The sequence below is a fragment of the Salmo salar genome, chromosome ssa11, assembly GCF_905237065.1.
Source record: "Salmo salar chromosome ssa11, Ssal_v3.1, whole genome shotgun sequence".
NCBI lineage: Eukaryota > Metazoa > Chordata > Actinopteri > Salmoniformes > Salmonidae > Salmo > Salmo salar.
Genome location: NC_059452.1, coordinates 95599588 through 95627216, shown reverse-complemented (window position 1 = coordinate 95627216; position 27629 = coordinate 95599588). Strand labels below are relative to the sequence as shown.

Below are 27629 nucleotides of genomic sequence, written 5' to 3'. Positions count from 1 at the left end.
TCTCCTCTCCTCTCCTCTCCTCTCCTCTCCTCTCCTCTCCTCTCCTCTCCTCTCCTCTCCTCTCCTCTCCTCTCCCCTCCTTTCCCCATACAGTATCTGACTAGTTAATGGATACTGTCATACTGTGTAAGTGTCTCATCTACTTTCCCTAACAAGAGGTCAATCGAGATGTAGTATGCTGTGTGTGTGTGTGTGTGTGTGTGTCCTGGTATTGGAATAGCAGCAGTATGTAGGTGAGTACAGTAAGTCCTAGCCCTCTCCTCTCCGCCTCAGTCTGACCACTCGTTCTCCTCAGGCTCCGAGTCCTCATCTGATTCGCTGTACTCCACTGCGATGCGTCGGGACAGGATGGTGGCCACGTCGTTCCCTACAGGCTCCTTCTTGGCTTCCTGCTCACGCTGCTCCTGCACCTTCCTCAGCTGGATGCCTGAGGACACAACACAAGTCATCTGCTGGTTACAAGTGTCAAAAGATACTTTCTCTACTGTATATATGTTACTAGTAGCTTGGCTATCTTTCCATGTACATTAATGTAAACAGATCGTGCTGTGTAATCCTGGTCCTTCCACCTAGTGAACCAGAGGGTCTCACCTCTGCGGATGGCTGACAGCAGGTCGCTGCGTGCGTCGCTTATCGGGATGCCTAGCACCTTGCCCTTCCTTGGCAGTGTTCCCCCAGAGGGGTGCATGGCATGGGCTGGGGAGGGAGCGAATGTTGGGGGGCCACCAGGTGGGGGTGGAGGAGGGGCAACAGGGGGTCCCCCAGTGACAGGGTGCGATGGAGAGGGGAAGTAGCTGGCGGGTGGGGGTGGAGGGGGTGAGGGGCAGTATGGGCGGGACAGGGCGGCCATGGTGCCAGGGGCCAGGGTGGGGAGACCTGCAGGGGCCAGGGTGGGGGGCCCTGCTCTGCTGTCGAAGGCCGTCTGGGCTGAGGGGATGAGGGGAGGAGGTGGGGGTGGGGCCGGAGGGATAAAGTGCTCTGGCATCTGGTGACCGCTGTGGAACAATGACAGAAAACCAATCAAGTCAGACAGGGCCTGTCCAGCACTACATCCTTTACATTATAATCAAATATATGCCTGTGGCATTTACTGTACATAGAAAGGGCTTTGAGATTTTCATTCAACTTATATACAATAGAAGAAACGTAGTCAGAGAAGGAGAGAGGAGAGATGAGAGGAGAGATGAGAGGAGAGATGAGAGAGGAGAGAAGAGAGGAGAGATGAGAGAGGAGAGATGAGAGGAGAGATGAGAGAGGAGAGAAGAGAGAAGAGAGAAGAGAGAAGATGAGAGGAGAGATGACAGAGGAGAAAAGAGAGACAAGATGAGAGAAGAGAGGAGAGATGGGAGAGGAGAGGAGAGATGAGAGACGAGAGAGAGATGAGGAGAGATGAGATGAGAGGAGAGATGAGAGATGAGGTGAGTAGAGAGATGAGAGATGAGAGGGAAGACGATAGGAGAGACGAGGTGAGAAGAGAGACGAGGTGAGAGATGAGAGGAGAGATGAGTTGAGAGGGGAGAGGAGAGATGAGAGGGGAGAGGAGAGAAGAGAGGAGAGATGAGAGGAGAGAAGAGAGAAGATGAGAGGAGAGATGACAGAGGAGAGAAGAGAGACAAGACGAGAGGAGAGATGGGAGAGGAGAGATGAGAGACGAGAGAGAGATGAGAGAGAGATGAGAGGAGAGATGAGAGATGAGGTGAGTAGAGAGATGAGAGATGAGAGGGAAGACGATAGGAGAGACGAGGTGAGAAGAGAGACGAGGTGAGAGATGAGAGGAGAGATGAGTTGAGAGGGGAGAGGAGAGATGAGAGGGGAGAGGAGAGAAGAGAGGAGAGAAGAGAGAAGATGAGAGGAGAGATGACAGAGGAGAGAAGAGAGACAAGACGAGAGGAGAGATGGGAGAGGAGAGACGAGAGACGAGAGAGAGATGAGAGGAGAGATGAGGTGAGAGAAGAGAGTAGAGACGAGATGAGAGGGGAGATGAGAGGGGAGGGGAGACGAGAGGAGAGACGAGAGGAGAGATGGGGGAGATGAGAGGAGAGATGAGAGGAGAGATGAGTAGAGAGATGAGTAGAGAGATGAGAGATGAGAGGGAAGACAATAGGAGAGACGAGGTGAGAAGAGAGACGAGGTGAGGGATGAGAGGAGAGATGAGATGAGAGGGGAGAGGAGAGATGAGAGGAGATGAGAGCTGAGAGACGAGAGGAGAGATGAGAGACGAGAGGAGAGACGAGAGGAGAGATGAGAGGAGATGAGAGCTGAGAGACGAGAGGAGAGATGAGAGACGAGAGGAGAGACGAGAGGAGAGATGAGAGGAGAGACGAGATGAGAGATGAAAGGAGAGACAAGAGGAGTAGCCAGCTACACACCTAGCCTCTTTGGCAGCTGCAGGCCGGGGTCCGTTTAGGGAGGGGTCTGTGGGTGTGGGTCCTTGGTTGGGCTGCACGCGGCCCAGGGAGTGCTGGCGGGCTTGGGCTGCAGCGGTGCCAGCAGCAGGGGGTCGATAGGCCCGGTCCAGAGACTGGGTCTGGTTGGGGCCTGTGAGGTGCTCCTTCCCATCAGGACCCAAGACAGCTCCCTCTTGGGGTGGGTGGTTAGGGCTGGCAGGGTAGGACAGCTCATCAGACATACCAGACCTGGAACATTTAAACCACAGATAGAGGTTGATGTGGAGCAAGGGATCATCAAAGACTTTCAACATACACCTAGTCTCATGTCAATGGAGGTCTTAAAGAGTGGATGTGTCATCTAAAACCAAGGAGCCAACTATTAAAACATAACAGTATTGCTGGAGTACAATGTAGAATATTATATGGTATCCCTTTAAGAATGCAGATTTGGGCACTGATATGGAACGCAGTAAATGATGTCAGAGCTCATGCTATGCGCTTCACAGCGCTGTATGTGTTTTGACTGACAGCCGTTCTGAACGCAGCAAGTTGCCCCCATCCCTCCTGCTAATTGGGCAACTTTTGCCACATGTTTGTTGTCTGAGTGTGTCACGTCCTGACCAGCAGATGGAGCTGGTGTAGTAGTTTGGGGGTCAGGACGTGGCAGTCTGGTGTGTGTCTTGTGACTCCTGATCAGGAACAGCTGGGAATCGTTGTTCCTGATTGGGAGTCACATATGTAGGAGTTGTTTGTCACTGGGGTTTGTGGGGAATTGTTCTGTGTTGAGCCTATGCTTTGCCAGACTGTTTGTTGGTTGTTCGTGCATTCTCATGGTTTGTTATTTTGGCATTCATTTTGATAGTTAATAAAATTCAAGATGAGCCTGCACATACCTGCTGCGTTTTGGTCCTCTTCTCTCCAGTACGACATTTTTAAGGATGAGTACAACTATTTTTATGACAGAATTCCCCACCAACAAGGGACCAAGCAGCGGAAGAAGGCTGGCGAGGTAAGGGAGACCGAGAGGCACCCCCAAGAATTTTTTAGGGGGGGGCACAAGGGCTGTTTGACGGGGCAAGAGCTGCCCGCCAGTCAACAGTCGCCAGAGCTGCCCGCCAGTCAACAGTCGCCAGAGCTGCCCGCCAGTCAACAGTCGCCGTCAGAGCTGCCCGCCAGTCAACAGTCGCCGTCAGAGCTGCCCGCCAGTCAACAGTCGCCGTCAGAGCTGCCCGCCAGTCAACAGTCGCCGTCAGAGCTGCCCGCCAGTCAACAGTCGCCGTCAGAGCTGCCCGCCAGTCAACAGTCGCCGTCAGAGCTGCCCGCCAGTCAACAGTCGCCGTCAGAGCTGCCCGCCAGTCAACAGTCGCCGTCAGAGCTGCCCGCCAGTCAACAGTCGCCGTCAGAGCTGCCCGCCAGTCAACAGTCGCCGTCAGAGCTGCCCGCCAGTCAACAGTCGCCGTCAGAGCTGCCCGCCAGTCAACAGTCGCCGTCAGAGCTGCCCGCCAGTCAACAGTCGCCGTCAGAGCTGCCCGCCAGTCAACAGTCGCCGTCAGAGCTGCCCGCCAGTCAACAGTCGCCGTCAGAGCTGCCCGCCAGTCAACAGTCGCCGTCAGAGCTGCCCGCCAGTCAACAGTCGCCGTCAGAGCTGCCCGCCAGTCAACAGTCGCCGTCAGAGCTGCCCGCCAGTCAACAGTCGCCGTCAGAGCTGCCCGCCAGTCAACAGTCGCCGTCAGAGCTGCCCGCCAGTCAACAGTCGCCGTCAGAGCTGCCCGCCAGTCAACAGTCGCCGTCAGAGCTGCCCGCCAGTCAACAGTCGCCGTCAGAGCTGCCCGCCAGTCAACAGTCGTCGTCAGAGCGGTCAGACTGCGCTGACCTGCCGGAGTGGCCAGACTGCCCTGACTGTCCCGAGTTGCCAGACTGTCCCGAGTTGCCAGACTGTCCCGACTGTCCCCGGCTCCCCCGGCTGCCAGACTGCCCCGGCTGCCCCGGCTGCCCCCAGCTGCCAGACTGCCCCGACTGCCCCGAGTTGCCCGACTGCCCCGAGTTGCCCGACTGCCCCGAGTTGCCCCGAGTTGCCCGACTGTCCCGAGTTGCCCGACTGTCCCGAGTTGCCCGACTGTCCCGAGTTGCCAGACTCGGAACGGCCTGCACCTGAGCCACCTCCAGGATAGGTGGGTTGGGGAGGGAGGGTGTAGCACAGTGCCGTCGTTGATGGCAGCCACCCTCCCTTCCCTCCCTTATGGTTTAGGGGTTATTTTTTGTTGGGGTATTGGGGATTTTTCTTGTTTTTCTTTTTTAGGTGCATTCCGGGGTCTGCACCTTGAGGGGGGGGTACTGTCACGTCCTGACCAGCAGATGGAGCTGGTGTAGTAGTTTGGGGGTCAGGACGTGGCAGTCTGGTGTGTGTCTTGTGACTCCTGATCAGGAACAGCTGGGAATCGTTGTTCCTGATTGGGAGTCACATATGTAGGAGTTGTTTGTCACTGGGGTTTGTGGGGAATTGTTCTGTGTTGAGCCTATGCTTTGCCAGACGGTTGGTTGGTTGATTGGTTGGTTGGTCTCATGGTTTGTTATTTTGGCATTCATTTTGATAGTGAATAAAAGTCAAGATGAGCCTGCACATACCTGCTGCGTTTTGGTCCTCTTCTCTCCAGTATGACATTTTTAAGGATGAGTACAACTATTTTTATGACAGAGTGAGAGACATGCTGTACATTAGGAGAACTCAGTGTATTCTGAAAGATGAGATGTTGAGGATTATAATAAATACCTCTGATGTCATACAAACAAGCCAAACACCCGTGAGTCCAAACGTGCACTTCATGTTTCCATATCATGAAATTCATGTCATATACAGTGTCAAAGTTTATGATCACTATGTTTGGTGTACAGTTACCAGATGACATGGTGTCATACCCTGGGTTCTTCTGAACAAGCCTGTTTGATATACAGTTAGTTACCAGATGACATGGTGTCATACCCTGGGTTCTTCTGAACAAGCCTGTTTGATATACAGTTAGTTACCAGATGACATGGCCTCAAAACCCTGGGTTCTTCTGAACAGAATGAGCCTGTTTGATATACAGTTAGTTACCAGATGACATGTTCTCATACCCTGGGTTCTTCTGAACAAGCCTGTTTGATATACAGTTAGTTACCAGATGACATGGTGTCATACCCTGGGTTCTTCTGAACAAGCCTGTTTGATATACAGTTAGTTACCAGATGACATGGCGTCATACCCTGGGTTCTTCTGAACAAGCCTGTTTGATACAGTTATTTACCAGATGACATGGCATCATACCCTGGGTTCTTCTGAACAAGCCTGTTTGATATACAGTTAGTTACCAGATGACATGGCATCATACCCTGGGTTCTTCTGAACAGAATTAGCCTGTTTGTCTATTGTGGAGGAAATTTGCTGTGGAACACGCACCTGAATGCATGCATGATTCCTTTGTATGCACACAAATTATGATCGGTTTCCCTGAATTTCCCTGTGAAAGCCTAACACTGTAAGGTCGTATGTTATAACTTATCTAGACATGTTGGCAATAGAACAAGCTTTCAAATGATGCCCACCTGACCCAGATTGATTTATAATGGAACGGTTTTGGATTGCGTAAACAACAACAGTAATTGTGTGATGGCGGGGATGCAGGGCTGTGTTGTAAACAAAACAACTACAAGTGTGTTTGCTCTAGTTCCTCAACAGCACAGCTAGGAGAACTCCTTATAGTTGAAGACTCTTCTTTGAGTCATAAAAGTGCATTGAAATGACCTAGGAACTGTGCACACTGTGGAGAGGTGTGTGACCACTTGGAGACACCAGTTAGTCTTCTCACTCAAACCCTTGTATTTGTTTTGTTTTATGTTGCCCTACCCCATATTTTCCAGGAATAGTATTATCATGTTACTGAATGTATCCAGAGTATTTTCAGATTTCGTTATCAACAAATGCGGCAAAAAAGGAAATGTAAAATGCACATAAAATCAACAGTGTAATGTTTGGATTCAGTCCTGTGTCAGGCAAACTGTTGTGTCCTCAACTTTAGTCAAACATTGTTCCATAATCTCCTAACTGTTCTATTTCAATTGCTACCATGCTCATGCATTTTCATATTTATTCTGTAAGAAATATTCAAATTTAGCCCTATCCAACCAGGCCAATTTCCATCAGTGTAAAGGGTTTTAAGGAGCATGCAAGCTTTCAGACTTTTAGGTAGATGGCAGCAGAGAGCAGATTTTGTAAATTTACATTTAGTGGCGCACATATCACAATATCATACAATTGTTCATAAAAAGTTCCTTGATTGATTGGTTTGTTGGTTGATTGATTGTTTGGTTGATTGATTGATGACTGAATGATTGATTGTTTCAGTGCATCCCTACTGACCTGTCTGGAGAGAGAGATCCCTCAGAGGACATGCCATGGTAGGGTGAAGGCGTGAGGCGGTTTTCTGGACGGAACTCCTTGTCGTATGCCATCATGTTCCACTCCTGACGACGGTTACGGGCCTTCCTCACCTTCTTCACCTCCCGGCTGGGGTCCTCCACCTGTTTCTGCTCCTAGAAGAGACAAACCTATAAGACTGGGGTCCTCCACCTGTTTCTGCTCCTAGAAGAGACAAACCTATAAGACTGGGGTCCTCCACCTGTTTCTGCTCCTAGAAGAGACAAACCTATAAGACTGGGGTCCTCCACCTGTTTCTGCTCCTGGAAGAGACAAACCTATAAGACTGGGGTCCTCCACCTGTTTCTGCTCCTAGAAGAGACAAACCTATAAGACTGGGGTCCTCCACCTGTTTCTGCTCCTAGAAGAGACAAACCTATAAGACTGGGGTCCTCCACCTGTTTCTGCTCCTAGAAGAGACAAACCTATAAGACTGGGGTCCTCCACCTGTTTCTGCTCCTAGAAGAGACAAACCTATAAGACTGGGGTCCTCCACCTGTTTCTGCTCCTAGAAGAGACAAACCTATAAGACTGGGGTCCTCCACCTGTTTCTGCTCCTAGAAGAGACAAACCTATAAGACTGGGGTCCTCCACCTGTTTCTGCTCCTAGAAGAGACAAACCTATAAGACTGGGGTCCTCCACCTGTTTCTGCTCCTAGAAGAGACAAACCTATAAGACTGGGGTCCTCCACCTGTTTCTGCTCCTAGAAGAGACAAACCTATAAGACTGGGGTCCTCCACCTGTTTCTGCTCCTGGAAGAGACAAACCTATAAGACTGGGGTCCTCCACCTGTTTCTGCTCCTGGAAGAGACAAACCTATAAGACTGGGGTCCTCCACCTGTTTCTGCTCCTAGAAGAGACAAACCTATAAGACTGGGGTCCTCCACCTGTTTCTGCTCCTGGAAGAGACAAACCTATAAGACTGGGGTCCTCCACCTGTTTCTGCTCCTAGAAGAGACAAACCTATAAGACTGGGGTCCTCCACCTGTTTCTGCTCCTAGAAGAGACAAACCTATAAGACTGGGGTCCTCCACCTGTTTCTGCTCCTGGAAGAGACAAACCTATAAGACTGGGGTCCTCCACCTGTTTCTGCTCCTAGAAGAGACAAACCTATAAGACTGGGGTCCTCCACCTGTTTCTGCTCCTGGAAGAGACAAACCTATAAGACTGGGGTCCTCCACCTGTTTCTGCTCCTAGAAGAGACAAACCTATAAGACTGGGGTCCTCCACCTGTTTCTGCTCCTGGAAGAGACAAACCTATAAGACTGGGGTCCTCCACCTGTTTCTGCTCCTAGAAGAGACAAACCTATAAGACTGGGGTCCTCCACCTGTTTCTGCTCCTAGAAGAGACAAACCTATAAGACTGGGGTCCTCCACCTGTTTCTGCTCCTAGAAGAGACAAACCTATAAGACTGGGGTCCTCCACCTGTTTCTGCTCCTAGAAGAGACAAACCTATAAGACTGGGGTCCTCCACCTGTTTCTGCTCCTGGAAGAGACAAACCTATAAGACTGGGGTCCTCCACCTGTTTCTGCTCCTGGAAGAGACAAACCTATAAGACTGGGGTCCTCCACCTGTTTCTGCTCCTAGAAGAGACAAACCTATAAGACTGGGGTCCTCCACCTGTTTCTGCTCCTGGAAGAGACAAACCTATAAGACTGGGGTCCTCCACCTGTTTCTGCTCCTGGAAGAGACAAACCTATAAGACTGGGGTCCTCCACCTGTTTCTGCTCCTGGAAGAGACAAACCTATAAGACTGGGGTCCTCCACCTGTTTCTGCTCCTAGAAGAGACAAACCTATAAGACTGGGGTCCTCCACCTGTTTCTGCTCCTGGAAGAGACAAACCTATAAGACTGGGGTCCTCCACCTGTTTCTGCTCCTGGAAGAGACAAACCTATAAGCTTGGGGTCCTCCACCTGTTTCTGCTCCTGGAAGAGACAAGCCTATAAGACTGGGGTCCTCCACCTGTTTCTGCTCCTAGAAGAGACAAACCTATACATTTATTTGATTTAACTTTTATTTAGTCAGGAGAAACCCATTGAGACCAGAGTCTCATTTTCAAAGGTGCCCCAAGCACAGCAAAAAAGCTATACAACAATACAAAATGATCACTTAAAAAACTACAAGTTACAACTTTCAACATTACAATCACAACAATCTCTTCATTCACACAAAACAACTGCAACACATCTAATACTAGTCTTAAAGTGTCATGGCGACACCAGGGAACCTGCATTCACAAAACAGGGAGTTCTGCAGGCTATTCCAAGAATGGGGGCCATTAAAACTGAAAGCGGATCTACCTAGATCGGTACGGACTAGTGGAACCTAGAGAGTTAACCATCCCTGTGAGCAGGTTTGGTGTCTCATAACAGTGAAGTGAGGTAGGTTGGAAGCTTTTTCAGCAGAGCGTTGTAAACAGAAAGGGAGTAATGAAGTGATCTACAAGACTTTAGCGAGGACCAGCCGACCTTTTGATACAAGATGCAGTGATGAGTATTAAACCTGTCATCAGTGATAAAGCGAAGTGTGCTATGGTTCACTGCAGCCAAAGGTTTTAGAGTGGTGTCTGCTGCATTTTGATAAATGGTGTCACCATAGTCCAAAATTGACAGGAAAGTTGATTGTACAATCTGCTTCCTGCTGTTTAGAGAGAGGCAAGACATATGTAAAAAAATTATATATATATCCACTTTAAATCTTATGTTTTTAACTAGCTGTTCTGTACTAACATCAAGGCGGTGACCCGATCCTGTAGGTTCATGCTCTACAACATTCGCAGAGTACAACCATGCCTCACACAGGAAGCGGCGCAGGTCCTAATCCAGGCACTTGTCATCTCCCGTCTGGATTACTGCAACTCGCTGTTGGCTGGGCTCCCTGCCTGTGCCATTAAACCCCTACAACTCATCCAGAACGCCGCAGCCCATCTGGTGTGCAACCTTCCCAAGTTCTCTCACGTCACCCCGCTCCTCCGCTCTCTCCACTGGCTTCCTGTTGAAGCTCGCATCCGCTACAAGACCATGGTGCTTGCCTACGGAGCTGTGAGGGGAACGGCACCTCCGTACCTTCAGGCTCTGATCAGGCCCTACACCCAAACAAGGGCACTGCGTTCATCCACCTCTGGCCTGCTCGCCTCCCTACCTCTGAGGAAGCACAGTTCCCGCTCAGCCCAGTCAAAACTGTTCGCTGCTCTGGCACCCCAATTGTGGAACAAGCTCCCTCACGACGCCAGGACAGCGGAGTCAATCACCACCTTCCGGAGACACCTGAAACCCCACCTCTTTAAGGAATACCTAGGATAGGATAAAGTAATCCTTCTTGACGTTGCTTCCAGAGGCAGTTTCAAACTCGGTAGTGAGTGTTGCAACCGAGGACAGACGATTTTTAAGCGCTACGTGCTTCAGCACTTGGCGGTCCCGTTCTGTTAGCTTGTGTGGCCTACCACTTTGCAGCTGAGCCGTTGTTGCTCTTAGACGTTTCCATTTCACATAACAGCACTTACAGTTGACTGGGGCAGCTCTATCAGGGCAGAAATGTGATGAACTGACTTGTTGGAAAGGTGGCATCCTATGATGGTGCCACCTTGAAAGTCACTGAGCTCTTCAGTAAGGCCATTCTACTGCCAATGTTTGTCTATGGAGATTGCATGGCTGTGTGCTTGATTTTATACACCTGTCAGCAACGGATATGGCTGAAATAGCCGAATCCAGTAATTTGAAGAGGTGTCCACTTTCTGTGTGAATTAGAGAACATATATTTTGTTTTGCCCGCATTAAGTTCATGTTTTAAATCAACAAGGGCTTTCTGTAATGTAACAAAATCAGATTGCAACTCTAACATAGCTTGGTCAACAGTTGGTAGACCAATAGATAGACCAATATTATTTATAGAACAAAATCGACCTCTGCGGTACACCTTTCGTAATATCGAGGAAACTAGACTTGACACCATCAGAAAGCACACATAACATGAGCTGGTACACAGTGAGGGAGCCCTGTGACCCACTGGTCTGGAAAGGAGTCCGTCCGTTCGAATGCAATATTCACACAGAAATGTTGAGACTTTTGATTGGTTCTCTCATACCCAGAAATGGAGAATTTTGATTGGTTCTCTCATACCTTTTTTTCTGGGGGGTTGAGACCTCCCGTAATAGAAGGGGGCGGCTCTCTGGGGCTGGGTGTGGCTGTCCACGCATTACCATTTCACATCAAAGAGCCTCTTCAGACTCTGAAGTCAGGAGGACTTCAGCCATACTAGATAGTATAAACCCTCCGTATGGGACACAACAATCAAAACTCACTATAGGACTAGCATAAACCATACATACAGTGCATTCAGAAAGTATTCATACCCTTTACTTATTCTACTTATTCTACATACAGCCTGAATTCAAAATTGATTAAATTCATTTTTTTTCTCACCCATCTACACACAATACCCCATAATTCCAAAGTGTGTTTTTAGACATTTTTGCAAATGTATTGAAAATGAAATACAGAAATCTCTAATTTACATAACTAGTCACACCCATGAGGCAATACTTTGTAGAAGCACCTTTGGCAGTGATTACAGCTGTGGGTCTTTCTGGATAAGTAGAAGAGTTTTCCACACCTGGATTGTGCAAAAATGCCCATTATTATTTTCAAAATTCTTTAAGCTCTGTCAAATTGGTTGTTGATCATTGCTAGACAACCACTTTCAGGTCTTGCCATAGATTTTCAAGTAGATTTAAGTCAAAACTGTAACTCTGACAATAAGGAAGATTCACGGTCTTCTTGGTGAGCAACTCCAGTGTAGATTTGGCCTTGTGTTTTAGGTTATTGTCCTCCTGAAATGGTAATTCCTCTCCCAGTGTCTGGTGGAAAGCAGACTGAACCAGGTTTTCCTCTAGGATTTTGCCTGTGCTTAGAGCCATTCCATTTATTTTTTATCCCCAATCCTTAATGATTACAAGCATACCCATAACATGCTGCAGCCACCACTATGCTTGAAAATATGGAGAGACAAAAAGTGAATTTCTTTGCCAAATTTGTTGCAGTATTACTTTAGTGCCTTTTTGCAAACAGGATGCATGTTTTGGAATATTTTATTCTGTACAGGCATCCTTATTTTCCCTCTGTCAATTAGGTTAGTATTGTGGAGTAACTACAATGTTCTACTTTAACATTATGGGTTATTGTGTGTAGGCCAGTGACACAAAATCTCAATTGAATACATTTTAAAGTCAGGCTCTAACACAACAAAATGTGAAAAAGTGGAGGGGTGAGATTACTTCCTGAAGGTTCTGTAGGACATGTACGAGCTCATTTATTAATGTAAGACATTTCAGTTCTGCTACAGCTGGTGGTGGAGTTACGTCTTAGTTGTTATTAAATAAATCATCATGCTTCCTCTAATTAAGAGCTCTATTCAATTCATATCGCAGAAATTCAGCGTTACAGGTTGATTGAAATTTAAAGGCAAAGTTCCTGTGGAGACTGCATTCACGGTAAACGCTGCAGATGACGGCTCAATAGGAAATTAGCTTTCCATTTCTATCGCGCCAGATATACTGTAACTCTTCAGCCATACAGATCAAACAGCCCCTAGACAATTTAAGATGTATACAGTATCTTAGTAGTGTTAGAAAGAGGTTTTGTTCATTTTGCTAAACACATTAGACAAGGCTATTCACAAACCATGTTTCCTCTCTTGCTCCCTCCCTCTCCCCATACGGCCTCATTCTCTCTTTCCTTCCCATGCTGTCTGTCTAAACACATGTCCACATCCCTCCCTCTCCCCATACGGCCTCATTCTCTCTTTCCTTCCCATGCTCTATGTCTGTCTAAACACATGTCCACATCCCTCCCTCTCCCCATACGGCCTCATTCTCTCTTTCCTTCCCATGCTCTGTCTGTCTAAACACATGTCCACATCCCTCCCTCTCCCCATACGGCCTCATTCTCTCTTTCCTTCCCATGCTCTGTCTGTCTAAACACATGTCCACATCCCTCCCTCTCCCCATACGGCCTCATTCTCTCTTTCCTTCCCATGCTCTATGTCTGTCTAAACACATGTCCACATCCCTCCCTCTCCCCATACGGCCTCATTCTCTCTTTCCTTCCCATGCTCTGTCTGTCTAAACACATGTCCACATCCCTCCCTCTCCCCATACGGCCTCATTCTCTCTTTCCTTCCCATGCTCTATGTCTGTCTAAACACATGTCCACATCCCTCCCTCTCCCCATACGGCCTCATTCTCTCTTTCCTTCCCATGCTCTGTCTGTCTAAACACATGTCCACATCCCTCCCTCTCCCCATACGGCCTCATTCTCTCTTTCCTTCCCATGCTCTGTCTGTCTAAACACATGTCCACATCCCAAGGCTTTTGCACAGACAGTCTAAAAAGAGCAATGAGCTAATCCTGACAGGCCTGATGTCAAATGGTGGAGGGAAGGAGAGGGTCTGAGAGGGAAAAAACAGCCAACAGTCATAACAATATATATATATATATATAGACAATTTAAGATATATATATATGAGAGAGAGAGACAGAAAGAGAGAAAGAGCAAAGAGCTTGCAGCAAAATATAGAAAATGTGAGAGAGTAGTGATTCATCACAGATACACATAAAACACACATTCACGCACGTGCACGTACACATACACACAAACTCACTTACCTTGTCACCTGCCTTCTGCCGCCTTTTCTCCTTCCTCTTGTTTTCTGTTGCTTGGATCATCTTCTCCTTCCACAGATGAAAGAAGTAGGACGGGTCTGTGTAGAACTTCAGACCATCCTTGTTGTCATCCCTGTATGACAACACATCCTGACCTGAGACACTGGCCTTGGCAATGCAATTGGTACCTACATTTTATAACTCTTATGTTATAATACATATAAATTGCACATCCCCAATGCTTAATTCTGTACCTTAATGTAAAAGGAGAAGTGCAATGACTAAAGTGAGGTTCAGTAAGTCGTAATGTGATTGGCTGAGGGCTAACCTGTAGGGGCTAAGGATGTTGAGGGGTGGAGGTTTGTCACAGCGATGGTACATCTCCATGACAGGGTTGAGGATGGAGTTCCTGGACACCACCTGCTGGTCTTGGATGGTGGAGCTCTTGAAGGCCTTCCTCATGTTGATGTCCTGCAGCGAAACTGGGACCAGAATGCCAAGGATCAACACAATGAATGAACACTACAACACTGACTCATTGGCAGCTATGAATGAAGTCCCATGGCAACCCAGAATGTTTACAAGTGTGGAATGTTCAATAACATGAAAACAAGCCACATTTATTAGTGGTGTATCAATGCTTCCTCTTCAATAAGAACACCATTTAATAGAACAGCAAACATAGGGTCAGGATTACTGTGAGCAGAGTCTTCGAACAGGATGAACATACAATATCCACTGTATCCCAGCCTGTATAATGACAACCAATGTATTGGTGATTGGAGCAGCAGGGAGTCTGGGACTCAGCTGTTGGGTCCTAAGCCCTGGCGAAGCCCTAGCTTTTTGCTACTGTGTGTTTTACTACGCTCTCTTACTATGGTGCTCTTCATTTGATGCTCATTCACGCTCTCATACCATATGCTGTGCTGTATGTTGTCCTGGGTATGATCATGCTATATAGCATGTATTGTATGATGCTCAGCAGATAATTATACCCTTCTTATCCCCCAGCTGTGACCCCCCCCCACGTTGCCTCCACCTACCCTCCTCCACAGTGGAGTCCAGCTGGGTGACTTTGACCGCCAGCAGGTCCACTCTCTCCTGGAGGCTGTTCATTCTCATGTAGAAGCTGTTGGCCTCATTGAACAGCTCTCCAAAAATGTCCTCTGCATGTCGACCTGCATTCACAAAACACACACACACACACACCATGCATAGACATGGGTCAGGGACACAGAAGGGCAGTGAGCCCCTGAGTCAGCAAGTCAGTCAGTTAGCAGTCAGCCAGCCAGCTCAACAGTCATTCAGCCAGTCAGTCAGTCAGTCAGTCAGTCAGGTGAATAGACTTACTCAGGCCCCCCAGCTGTTTGATGATGGCTGCCAGGGTGCTGTTAGTGACACACTCCAGCTCGCTGGTGACCCCGTCCGGCACGGCTCCACGGCACAGGTGCCTGGGCTCGATGCATCTTTTAACCAGCGGCATGGCGGCTGCGCCCTACACACAGTCACACACTCACCTACAGAGAGCCAGGGAGGAAGGGTTAAAAAAACACTCCAATAAGCACATTCATGACAGCTTTAAAACAATATAACTTAGTCTTCAGTGGAGCCATCTATAATGAACCAAAATATAAACGCAACATGTAAAGTGTTGGTCCCATGTTTCATGAGCTGAAATAAAAGATTGCAGAAAATTTCCATATGCACAAAAAACGTATATTTCTCTCCAATTTTGTGCACAAATGTGTTTACATCCTTGATAGTGAGTATTTCTCCTTTACCAAGATAATCCATTCACCTGACAGGTGTGGCATATTAACAAGCTGATTAAGCAGCATGATCATTACACAGGTGCACCTTGTGATGGGGACAATAAAAGGCCACTCTAAAATGTGCAGTTTTGTCACAACGCCACAGATGTCTCAAGTTTTGAGGGAGCGTGCAATTGGTATGCTGACTGCAGGAATGTCCACCAGAGCTGTTGCAAGAGAATTTAATGTTAATTTCTCTACCATAAGCCGCCTCCTATGTCATTTTAGGGAATTTGGCAGTACGTTCAACTGGCCTCACAATCACAGACCACATGTAACCACGCCAGCCCAATACCTCCACATCCGGCTTCTTCACCTGCGGGATCATTGAAGACCAGCCACCCGGACAGCTGATGAAACTGTGGAGTATTTCTGTCTGTAATAAAGCCCTTTGAGGGGAAAACTCATTCTGATTGGCTGGACCTGGCACCCAAGTGGGTGGGCCAATGCCCTCGCAGGCCCACCCACGGCTGCAGCCCTGCCCAGTCATATTGAAATCAATAGATTAGGGCCTATTGAATTTATTTATATTGATTGATTTCCTTCCATGAACTGTAACTCAGTAAAATCATTGAAATTGTTGCATGTTGCGTTTATATATTTGTTCAGTATATATTGAACTTCCTGTTGTGTGACACGTCAATTAGAAGCACCGAATAAAGAAAGAGTCAATAGACGGGAGAGAGAACGGAGAGACGTAATAATGACCATGTAATCAACCGATTAAATACATGCAAGGGTGCAATCATAAGGACTCTTAATTACTTAATTAAAGGCATGCAGGACAAAGACCTACTGTAGTACTGTCCAAGACAAGAGGGGTGAGGTTCAAATGCATCGATAAAAGGTAAAACGACATTATTATGGATTATAATAGTAGCGTTGTAAAGTAAGGCAAAGACAATCAGAGGACGCCTGGAAATGAGGATTGAAAGGTCGGGTGGTACAGACTAGAGAACCAATGAAATGTGAGGACAGTATCATGGCCTATTGCACCATGGGTGGGTGTCCGTGACAGTGTGTGTGTCTGTGGGTAGAAACTCTGTGCTCAACCCATCAGGCTAATGGGTAGTGACCATCTACATTAAGCAGACTCCCCCCACAGCCCTAGGGCAGGCTGGCATTATTTTATACAGTACGACCCACTGCCTACTGCTCAGCATGTCCCTATAGCGGAGATGCAATAGAGGAGACCTTTCTTCCTCTCGCCTTCTTCCCTCTCTCATAATGTTCTCTTTCCTACACTCTTTAAAAAAAGGTGCTATCTAGAACCTAAAAGGGTTATTTGGCTGTCCCCATAGGATAACCCTTTTAAGAACCTTTTTTGGTTCCACAGGGGGTTCTACATGGAACCAAAAAGATTCTACCTGGAACCAAAAAGGGTTATACTATTGGGTTAGCCGAAGAACCCTTTTGGAACCCTTGTTTTTCTCAGTTCAATCCCAGTGTTCTCCCTCCTATCTCTCTCAGTTCAATCCCAATGTTTTCCCTCCTATCTCTCTCAATTCAATCCCAATGTTCTCCCTCCTATCTCTCTCAGTTCAATCCCAATGTTCTCCATCCTATCTCTCTCAGTTCAAATCCCAATGTTCTCCCTCCTATCTCTCTCAGTTCAATCCCAATGTTCTCCCTCCTATCTCTCTCAGTTCAATCCCAATGTTTTCCCTTCTATCTCTCCCAGTTCAATCCCAATGTTCTCCATCCTATGTCTCTCAGTTCAATCACAATGTTCTCCCTCCTATCTCTCCCAGTTCAATAACTGTATTTAGATGTCTTGTCTCTTTCAAGCATGGGTCTGAAAAAAAGAGAGCAAAATAAGCGGTACAAAAATAACCAAATAATCCAATGAAAAGAGCTTGGATCAAATAGCGATGGATTTTCGTCTTTATTTGGCACTTGTGCATATGAAAAAAGACTAGAGCCGGACTGATATAGGCATCACCCAAGTGGGTGCCATACATTGTGAAGGAGGAAAAGTCCAGTGGCTAGTTACATGACTCAGGCTGGCTCCCAGAGTAGCCCTCTACATCAGTGGTTCCCAACCTTTTTATAGTCTGGTACCACTTCAAACATCCAACTTCCAGCTGCGTAGCCCCTCTAGCACCAGGGTCAGCGCACTCTCAAATGTTGTTTTTTGCATTCATTCTAAGCCTGCCACACACACACACTACATGGTACATTTATTAAACATAAGAATGAGTGTGAGTTTTTGTCACAACCTGGCAACCTGTGAAGTGACAAAGAGCTCGGGCTAGACGTGCCACTAGCGACCCACCTCGACAACATCTGGTGAAATTGCAGAGCGCGAAATTCAAAATACAAAAATCGTAATATTAAACATTCATGAAAATACAAGTGTCATACATCATTTAAAAGCTTAACTTCTTGTTAATCCAGCCGCTTTGTCAGATTTTAAAAAGGCTTTATGGCGAAAGCATACCATATCTGAGGACAGCGCCCCGCGTACAAAAGCATTAAAAACATTTTCCAAACCAGCAGAGGCATCACAAAAGTCAGAAATAAATCACTTACCTTTGAAGATCTTCCTCTATTTGCAATCCCAAGGGTCCCAGCTACATAACAAATGGTTGTTTTGTTCGATAAAGTCCTTTTTTAAATCCCAAAAAAGTCTGTTTAGTTGGCGCGCTTGATTCAGTAATCCACCTGTTCCACTCGTTCCAAAATGCATACAAAGGAATCCCAAAAGTTACCAATAAACTTCATCCAAACAAGTCAAACAAAGTTTCTAATCAATCCTCAGGTACCCTAATATGTAAATAAATGATCAAATTTAAGATGGAGAATAGTGTGTTCAATACCGGATATAAATAACGAAGTGTGCGCCCTCATCTATGCGCACCACAAAACTACAGTCAAAATGAGAGCCACCTAGAAGAACTACAAATTCTAGCTCATTTTTCAAAAAACAAGCTTGAAATCCTTTCTAAAGACTGTTGACATCTAGTGGAAGCCATAGGAACTGCAATCTGGGAGGATTTTCTTTGATTTTCCCATAGACAGGCATTTTAAAATGGTGGCCACCTCAAAAAAAAATAAAAAATCCAGATGGATTCTGCTCGGGTTTTCACCTGCCATATCAGTTCTGTTATACGCACAGACATTATGTTAACAGTTTTAGAAACTTCAGAGTGGTCTCTATCCAATAATACTAATCATATGCATATCCTAGCTTCTGGGCCTGAGTAACAGGCAGTTTACTTTCGGCATGTCAGTCATCCGAACTTCCGAATACTGCCCCCTATCTCTAAGAAGATTTATAGGACCAGGGCGCAAATAATAATATAATAATAATAATCAATAATTTTGCTCTTCATTTAGCCATCTTACATATAAAACCTTATTTGTTCATCAGAAATTGTGAATAACTCACCACAGGTTAATGAGAAGGGTGTTCTTGAAAGGGTGCATATAACTCTGCAATGTTGGGTTGTATTGGATAGAGTCTCAGTCTTAAATCATTTTCCACACACAGTCTGTGGCTGTATTTAGTTTTCATGCTAGTGAGGGCCGAGAATCCCCTCTCACATAGGTATGTGGTTGCAAAGGGCATCAGTGTCTTAACAGCACAATTTGCCAAGGCAGCGCTATCCAGAAATCTGGCAGTGGATGTTAATTATTTGACTAGGCTACCTGTATTTGACATTGTGTTGTTATTTCGCTGAACACTAGATGGTTAAAAAAAAAATTGGGCAATGAAACGAGGCTACTTAGGCGAGAAAAAAACATCTAAATGGACTGTTTGAAAATGTGAAACACATTTTTATTTGGGGTACCCCCGATGGCATTGCGTGTGCCCCTGTTTGGGAATAGCCGCTCTACATGGTCGTCACCAGACTCTTCATCAACCATCTCCCTGACCAACCTTCCTCTGAACAAGCCATGAACTGTTCCTCTCTATCTTTGGATGATGCACAAACTCAAAGACTTGGTGTCTACTGGTTGACCTAGCTAATTATAGCTAGGCTATGCATAATGATGTATTGGTTGACCTAGCTAACTATAGCTAGGCTACTCATAATGATGTATTGGTTGACCTAGCTAACTATAGCTAGGCTACTCATGATGATGTATTGCTTGTTTGTTTTTTGCTTTTGAAGAGCTTGGGGATTATGAAAAGCGCTATAGATATGTAATAAATTATTATTATGTTCCTGACTAGTCTCCCAGTCCCTGCCGCTGAAAAACATCCCCACAGCACGATGCCACCATGCTTCACAGTAGGGATGGTGCCATGTTTCCTCCAGATGCGACGCTTGGCATTCTGGCCAAAGAGTTCAATTTTGGTTTCATCAGACCAGAGAAACTTGTTTCTCATGGTCTGAGAGTCCTTTAGGTGCCTTTTGGCAAACTCCAAGCTGGCTGTCATGTGCCTTTTACTGAGGAGTGGCTTCCGTCTGGCCTCTCTACCATAAAGGCCTAATTGGTGGAGTGCTGCAGAGATGGTTGTCCTTCTGGAAGGTTCTCCCATCTCCACAGAGGAACTCTGGAGCACTATCAGAGTGACCATCGGGTTCTTGGTCACTTCCCTGACCAAGGCCCTTTTCCCCCAATTGCTCAGTTTGGCTGGGTGGCCAGCTCTAGGAAGAGTCTTGGTCGTTCCAGACTTCTTCCATTTTAGAATGATGGAGGCCACTGTGTTCTTGGGGACCTTCAATGCTGCAGACATTTTTTGGTACTCTTCCCCAGCTCTGTGCCTCGACACAACCCTATCTCGGAGCTCTGTGGACAATTCCTTTGACCTCACGGCTTGGTTTTTGCTCTGACATGCACTGTCAACTGTGGGACCTTATATAGACAGGTGTGTGCCTTTCCAAATCATGTCCAATCAATTGAATTTACCACAGATGGATTCCAATCAAGTTTGATTAAGGCTGCACCTGAGCTCAATTTGGAGTCTCATAGCAAAGGGTCTGAATACTTATGTAAGTCAGGTATTTTTTGTTGTTGTTGAATGAACTGTGTATCGGTTTCGTCCCATAATTCAACCGATAACCTAAATTCAATAAATAGGATGAATAAAGGGAATCTCATGCTTATCTGAACACGTAGCCATTCTCATGTCATTATTATCACAATGTTTAAAACCAACATTTAAAGTATAGTTATTGGACAATTGTTTTTTTGGATGGCAATTTATGAGAATTCAGTGTGGAAAAAGTACACTTTTCAATTTCCCGCTGTAACACAGTATATCGGGAGATATATCGCTATCGTTAAGTTTTGTCCCCCCAAAAAACATATTGGTCGGGCTCTAAAAAAGACTAACATACAGTAATCTTACAAAGCTTGATTGTGAGATAGTACTACTGTAATCTAAATATATACAGTATATACTCTACATAGAAATAGGGCTATTCTGTTCAATATCAATGGAAGACAAAGAACATTATTACTTTTCCTACATCAGCATATCATCTTGAAATGTCAGGCTTTGAAAAACTAAATGCATAGAAACAGTAAATGACTTGGTAACAGGAAATAAATGTATTTCCATGACAGAATTAAAAAGTAATTTTGGACTGACCAATGTAAATACATTCAAATACATGCAACTTAAAAGTTACAGATCACGGAATTTTGGCAACCTTGAGGGAATATTATTTGAGTGAAAAGATGATGATCCTATGATTGGGAAGATATACACAACCTTGCTGAGAGCCTATCCAACTGACAATCTCTTAGAAAAAAACGAACTATTGGAATAATGACTTAAAAAGAGCTGATGTTGGCACAAGATGGAGGGAAAGTTGGAGCATAACAAACGAGATTTCATTTAACGAAAATGTACTCTTAATCCAGTATAATTTTATGTATAGCCTTTATTATACAAGAGACAAAATTCTCAAATTCTACAGCAGTCATGTGTAAAATGCATAATGACTCAATAATCCATGCTTTCTGGGAACGCTATAAAATTCGGAAGTTGTGGGTGGAGCTAGAAAGTTGGCTGTCAGAAGTATTACAATGTAAACGTACATTTAATCTGTCTGTCTACATATTTCAAGACATGTCATATGGGGTGTAGTGAGATAATCGTCCAGTCCATTGGGTGTCTTCTCATCACTCATCTTGAAAAAATGTATACTAAAAACATGGAAATCAATTAATCCTCCATCATTAACACAATGGAAAAATGTATTGATTTATTATTTAAATATTGAAATTACATGAGCTACGGAGAGAAACAAAATGGTGAACTTTCAGGCCAGGTGGCAGAAAGTGATGAGGGAGCTGGAGGGGTGTGCTAGTGGGTCTTGGCAGGTGTGATGTTGTTGATGTTTGTATGGATGTTGTCATTTCTATGTGTATGTTTTGTATTGTTTATAAAAGAAAATAAATGAATAAATGTCAGGTTTTAAGGAAATGTATCTTATTTAAAAGAAATGGGACAAGATGTTCCAAGGCTACAGAGTCCTTTTTGCAGCTGTCAGAATTCCAATGAATTGGCACAGCGAAATAATGAACATGTGTAAACAACCTCAACAGGAACCTCTAGATGGGAAGCTGGAGCAGTACATGTTGACTGTACATCTTCACACTGAGAAAGGCCCATGATACTCTGGAGGATGGGAGCTGGCCTCGTAACATGTCTGCTCTGCAGCTCCTAGGTTGCAACGCCTCTCTGCTCTACGCTACACTGTGCGAACCTTGTGTTCAAAACCATGAGCAGTTGAATAGTCAAAAATGCAGCTTATTTTGGAGAATGCATTCTTGAGTGGTGAAAGCTTTCAGCTTCAGAAGGGTTCCGACAGGATCAAAAAACATTTCATACTTCACTATTATGGAGAAAACTAATATCAGATACTCACAGCTGCAACTTGTGAGAGGATTCATTTGAAGCCTACTTTGTAATTAGGCCTTCCACTTAGAGCAAGCTAACAGGAATCCTGCCACTCACTGTTTTGACTTCAACAATGAGCATGCCAAGTGGCAGCTGAGTAAACAAATCCAAAGCTTACAGTCTCTGCAGCGATAGTTATCTTTCTATATCCTTAAGAAGAAAGATACATTTACTATCTTGGTGAACGATCCCGGTAATCATTTATACATGACTCCTAGTGCTGAGATCACTGAGACCTCACCTCTTAAATATTATGCTTATTTATGTCCTGACACACTACAGCTTATTGTTCAAATATGAATGAGTAAACTTTGTTCTCCTTTGATAGTTCTTCATGAATGATTACTTCACACCAAACACTGCCGTCCTCTCGAGAATCTATTGGCATCTGTTGCTGGCATCTTCTAACCACTACAGTCTCTACCACATTTTTCGCCATCCTCTCCATTGCTTACACTGTCTCTTTGTTGTTGGAGTTACTCGCTATTCAAACTAAGAGAGGCTCTTAGCATCTATCTAAATGCTACCATTGATTCTAAAACGTCAAGTTGGGTGACTTCTCTCTCATCTCTAATTCTTATCTCCTCTACTGGAGCCTGTGTATAGCATGCCTCCACAGCCCGGACTTAACAGTCACGGGAACAAAACTGATTAATGAGTGGAAACCATAGCAACGCTTCCTCCGTGCTGTTAGCATGACACTGACTCCAGGCTCCCTTTGACATAATCTACGGTATGTTCAGAACAAGATAGTAGAAATCAATGATCTACTGCATTCCTCCCATCACAGACCTAGCCGTTCAATCAGAGCCACCATACAGTGAGTGAATCTATTAAAACTAGGTAAAAGCAATGAGCAGTATGCAAAGATCAGCACAGTTATGAGTAAAATATACAATCACAGCACCCCACATTAAAGGTTCCTCCTGCTCCTAAAAAAGTACACCTGAAAAAACTGTATTAAGACTGCTGAAGTCCTGACTCCATAACCTTCCACTGTCACACCCTGATCTGTTTCACCTTTCTTTGTGATTGTCTCCACCCCCCTCCAGGTGTCACCCATCTCCCCCATTATCCCCTGTGTATTTATACCTGTGTTGTCTGTTGCCAGTTCAGTTTTGTTTCGTCAAGCCTACCAGCAGTTTTCCCTCTGTTCCGGTCTCTCGATTGTACCTGTTTTCTAGTTTTCCCCGGTTTTGACCTTTTCTGCCTGTCCTGAGCCTCCCTGCCGTCCTGTACCTTTGCCCCACCTATCTGGATTACTGACCTCCGCCTACCCTGACACTGAGCCTGCCTGCCGTCCTGTACCTTTGCCCCACCTATCTGGATTACTGACCTCCGCCTACCCTGACACTGAGCCTGCCTGCCGTCCTGTACCTTTGCCCCACCTATCTGGATTACTGACCTCCGCCTACCCTGACACTGAGCCTGCCTGCCGTCCTGTACCTTTGCCCCACCTATCTGGATTACTGACCTCCGGCTACCCTGACACTGAGCCTGCCTGCCGTCCTGTACCTTTGCCCCACCTATCTGGATTACTGACCTCCGCCTACCCTGACACTGAGCCTGCCTGCCGTCCTGTACCTTTGCCCCACCTATCTGGATTACTGACCTTCGCCTACCCTGACCCTGAGCCTGCCTGCCGTCCTGTACCTTTGCCCCACCTATCTGGATTACTGACCTTCGCCTACCCTGACACTGAGCCTGCCTGCCGTCCTGTACCTTTGCCCCACCTATCTGGATTACTGACCTTCACCTACCCTGACACTGAGCCTGCCTGCCGTCCTGTACCTTTGCCCCACCTATCTGGATTACTGACCTTCGCCTACCCTGACACTGAGCCTGCCTGCCGTCCTGTACCTTTGCCCCACCTATCTGGATTACTGACCCCTGCCTGCCCTTGACCTGTCTTTTGCCTGCCCCTGTTATATTAATAAACTGTTGTTACTTCGAGGTTGTCTGCATCTGGGTCTTACCTGAAACGTGATATCCTCTGCTTTACAAGTAACAGTTTGCAAACTTTCTCCTTAGTAATTAAGACTACATTTTATGGCCTACCCTTTGTAACCCCTAAATCAGTCAAGATTGTCAAGGTACCATTCGGGCTGACAAATCAACCATGCAAAGTCATACTCTACCAAGGCTAACCTAAATGTGTTCCATATCAGCTCTGAGGACCTACTCCTAATTCTTTCCTACAAGCTGTTCCGGCACTTGGTGGCAGAAAGGTGCCACTTTTCTTAAGAAATGTTTGAAATATGCATAAATATCAGGGTGACATTCAAGACTGCTGAACAATTTAACAAATGGCCACCTGGATTTTTACATTGACCCCCCCCCACCCATTTATTTTTACACTGCTGCTACTCACTGTTTATTATCTTTGCATAGTCACTTCACCCCTACCTACATGTACAAATTACCTCGACTAACCTGTACCCCCGCACATTCACTCGGTACCGGTATCCCCTGTATATAGCCTCCTTATTGTTATTTTATTGTGTTACTTTAGTTTATTTGGTAAATATTTTCTTAAATCTTTCTTGATTTGCATTGTTGGTTAAGGGCTTGTAAGTAAGTGTCTCACAGTAAGGTCTACACCTGTTGTATTCAGTGCATGTGACAAAAAGTTTGATTTGATTTGAAGACTGCTGTTAATGCTCATCTCGTAGGATATATGGTATGCTTTACGAACATGTGCATTAGGTAACACTTAGTTAACACCTGTGTATTAACACTGTAATTACTGTAGTATTGAAATGTTACACAGTAGCCTCATTTATTGGTAACTGCTTAGTAATAGATCGATGGGCAGACATGTGGCTCTAAATCTGCTGCATCATGCAGGCAGATTGCTTTTCCAAAAATATCCATGGCTTAATTAGTAGTCGTCTTTGATTGGACATGACTGATTAGAAGAAAAATAATGACATTAGTGAGTTCATGCAGTTGGACTGACGATTACGTCATCATACCTCCAACCGTTGCTGCTTCTGCACGTGCATGTGATTTGTAAAGAAAAGGGAACAGGTGCTCGCCACTAGAACCATTGGGCTACAGCAGCAGATAACCAGTCAGTGTTCAAGTACAGCTGGAAATCTAATAAACGTGAACGTGAAGAGGAAAACCAATATATTGATTGGTTAGAATTGACCAGGATGAATAGGATAGGGTGGGTTGATTGCATTTGGAGTGATGAGAGCGTCAACCTATGACACTACGGAGGCACCATGTCTGTCACACGAAAATATGTTTTATGTTCCCCATGATATAATGTCTTCTATTGTAAGATGATAATAAATACAACCGCAGTCACCTCCACCCACTCTATTCTGGATTAGTATTTTTCCACACAATTTTTTTTAATAGAATTTGAAATACTTATTGTGCAATATATAAAAATGTAGTCTATTCTAGTGATCTAAAAATTGTAAAATGGTACATAAATCTACTTACCACTGGTTGTTTTTCTTAACCTTGTTTTACCTCCACTCTTTGGCTGTATTATTTGGCAGCTATTTAGACATCACGCATGGAATAGATCGAAGGCATTGCTGCGCGCTACCATCATTATCGATGCATTGTCGACGTGTAGGGAATAGAGGACGATGCTGAAATCTGGAGTCCCTATGCCTGCATGTGTTTCCTTCGGAGCTTCGGCTTTCCTCTACTCGACAAACACTCTGCGGCAACGAAACCACTGCGCATGCGTGTATGGGCTAACACGGACCACCACCCAGTGTTTCAAAGATGCCCAGAACCCGCAGAACAAAACAAAAAAAACAATTTAGGACACAAAAATTACATCCCCAAAAAATAGACGCATGAATAGAATGACCTAGCTGAGACAATGTGGCTTCATCCAATATGCATAGGCCAGTCTATGTGATAATCGCATGTTTCCATGCATCAGGGTGAGGGGCAGTACTGTGCATAGAGTGCTATGCTGTGGAATCTGTGGGAAAGGGGAGCGGAATACAAGGGGCTCTCATTGTTGGGGTTGAGAACTCTGTGCGTGTGTCCGTGTGCGCGCGTGTGTGTAGGAGGCACACGATTCAAGCCTTTTAAAGTGGAAAGAAGTCTCCCCATTCCTAGCTTGGTGCAGAATGATCTAGAAGCTTGGATGCACATTCAAAGTATTTATCTAGCACTCACTCTACATCTCATCCACTAACGACAATTCAAAGGGTGAAAAGTCACAAACTTAGCAAAAAAATAAAATGTCCTCTCACTGTCAACTGCGTTTATTTTCAGCAAACTTAACATGTCTAAATATTTGTATGAACATAACAAGATTCAACAACTGAGAAAAACTGAACAAGTTCCACAGACATGTGACAAACAGAAATGGAATAATGTGTCCCTGAACAAAGCGGGGGTCAAAATCAAAAGTAACAGTCAGTATCTGGTGTGGCCACCAGCTGCATTAAGTACTGCAGTGCATCTCCTCTTCATGGACTGCACCAGATTTGCCAGTTCTTGCTGTGAGATGTTATCCCACTCCTCCACCAAGGCACCTGCAAGTTCCTGGACATTTCTGGGGGGAATGGCCCTAGCCCTCACCCGCCGATCCAATAGGTCCCAGACGTGCTCAATGGGATTGAGATCCGGACTTTTTGCTGGCCATGGCAGAACACTGACATTCCTGTCTTGCAGGAAATCAAGCACAGAACAAGCAGTATGGCTGGTGGCATTGTCATGCTGGAGGGTCATGTCAGGATGAGCCTGCAGGAAGGGTACCACATGAGGGAGGAGGATGTCTTCCCTGTAACGCACAGCGTTGAGATTGCCTGCAATGACAACAAGCTCAGTCCGATGATGCTGTGACACACCGCCCCAGACCATGATGGACCCTCCACCTCCAAATCGATCCCGCTCCAGAGAATAGGCCTCGGTGTAACACTCATTCCTTCGACGATAAACGCAAATCCGACCATCACCCCTGGTGAGACAAAACCGCAACCCGTCAGTGAAGAGCACATTTTGCCAGTCCTGTCTGGTCCAGCGATGGTGGGTTTGTGCCCATAGGCGACATTGTTTCCGGTGATGCCTGGTGAGGACCTGCCATACAACAGTACAACAGGCCTACAAGCCCTCAGTCCAGCCTTTCTCAGCGTATTGCGAACAGCCTGAGCACTGATGGAGGGATTGTGTGTTCCTGGTGTAACTCGGGCAGTTGTTGTTGCCATCCTGTACCTGTCCTGCAGGTGTGATGTTCGGATGTACCGATCCTGTGCAGGTGTTACACGTGGTCTGCCACTGCGAGGACGATCAGCTGGCCATCCTGTCTTCATGTGGTGTTGTCTTAGGTGTCTCACAGTACGGACATTGCAATTTATTGCCCTGGCCATATCTGCAGTCCTCATGCCTCCTTGCAGCACACCTAAGGCACGTACACGCAGATGAGCAGGGACCCTGGGCATCTTTTTTTTTGTGTTTTTCAAAGTCAGT

At 45.8% G+C, this 27629-nt stretch overlaps 1 protein-coding gene across 1 annotated transcript; it reads right to left on the bottom strand.

Moving 5' to 3' along the window:
- Positions 1 to 42: 42 nt before the first annotated feature.
- On the bottom strand, positions 43 to 26105 carry LOC106563679 (wiskott-Aldrich syndrome protein family member 3-like). Its single transcript, XM_014129470.2, has 9 exons — positions 25635 to 26105; positions 14856 to 15022; positions 14549 to 14683; positions 13834 to 13987; positions 13509 to 13638; positions 6787 to 6959; positions 2370 to 2636; positions 592 to 995; positions 43 to 427 (listed from the first exon to the last, which is right to left on the bottom strand). The coding sequence occupies exons 2-9, from the start codon at positions 14986 to 14988 to the stop codon at positions 270 to 272; spliced, it is 1554 nt and encodes a 517-aa protein (XP_013984945.2). The 5' UTR covers positions 14989 to 15022; positions 25635 to 26105; the 3' UTR covers positions 43 to 269.
- Between the last annotated feature and the right edge of the window lie 1524 nt (positions 26106 to 27629).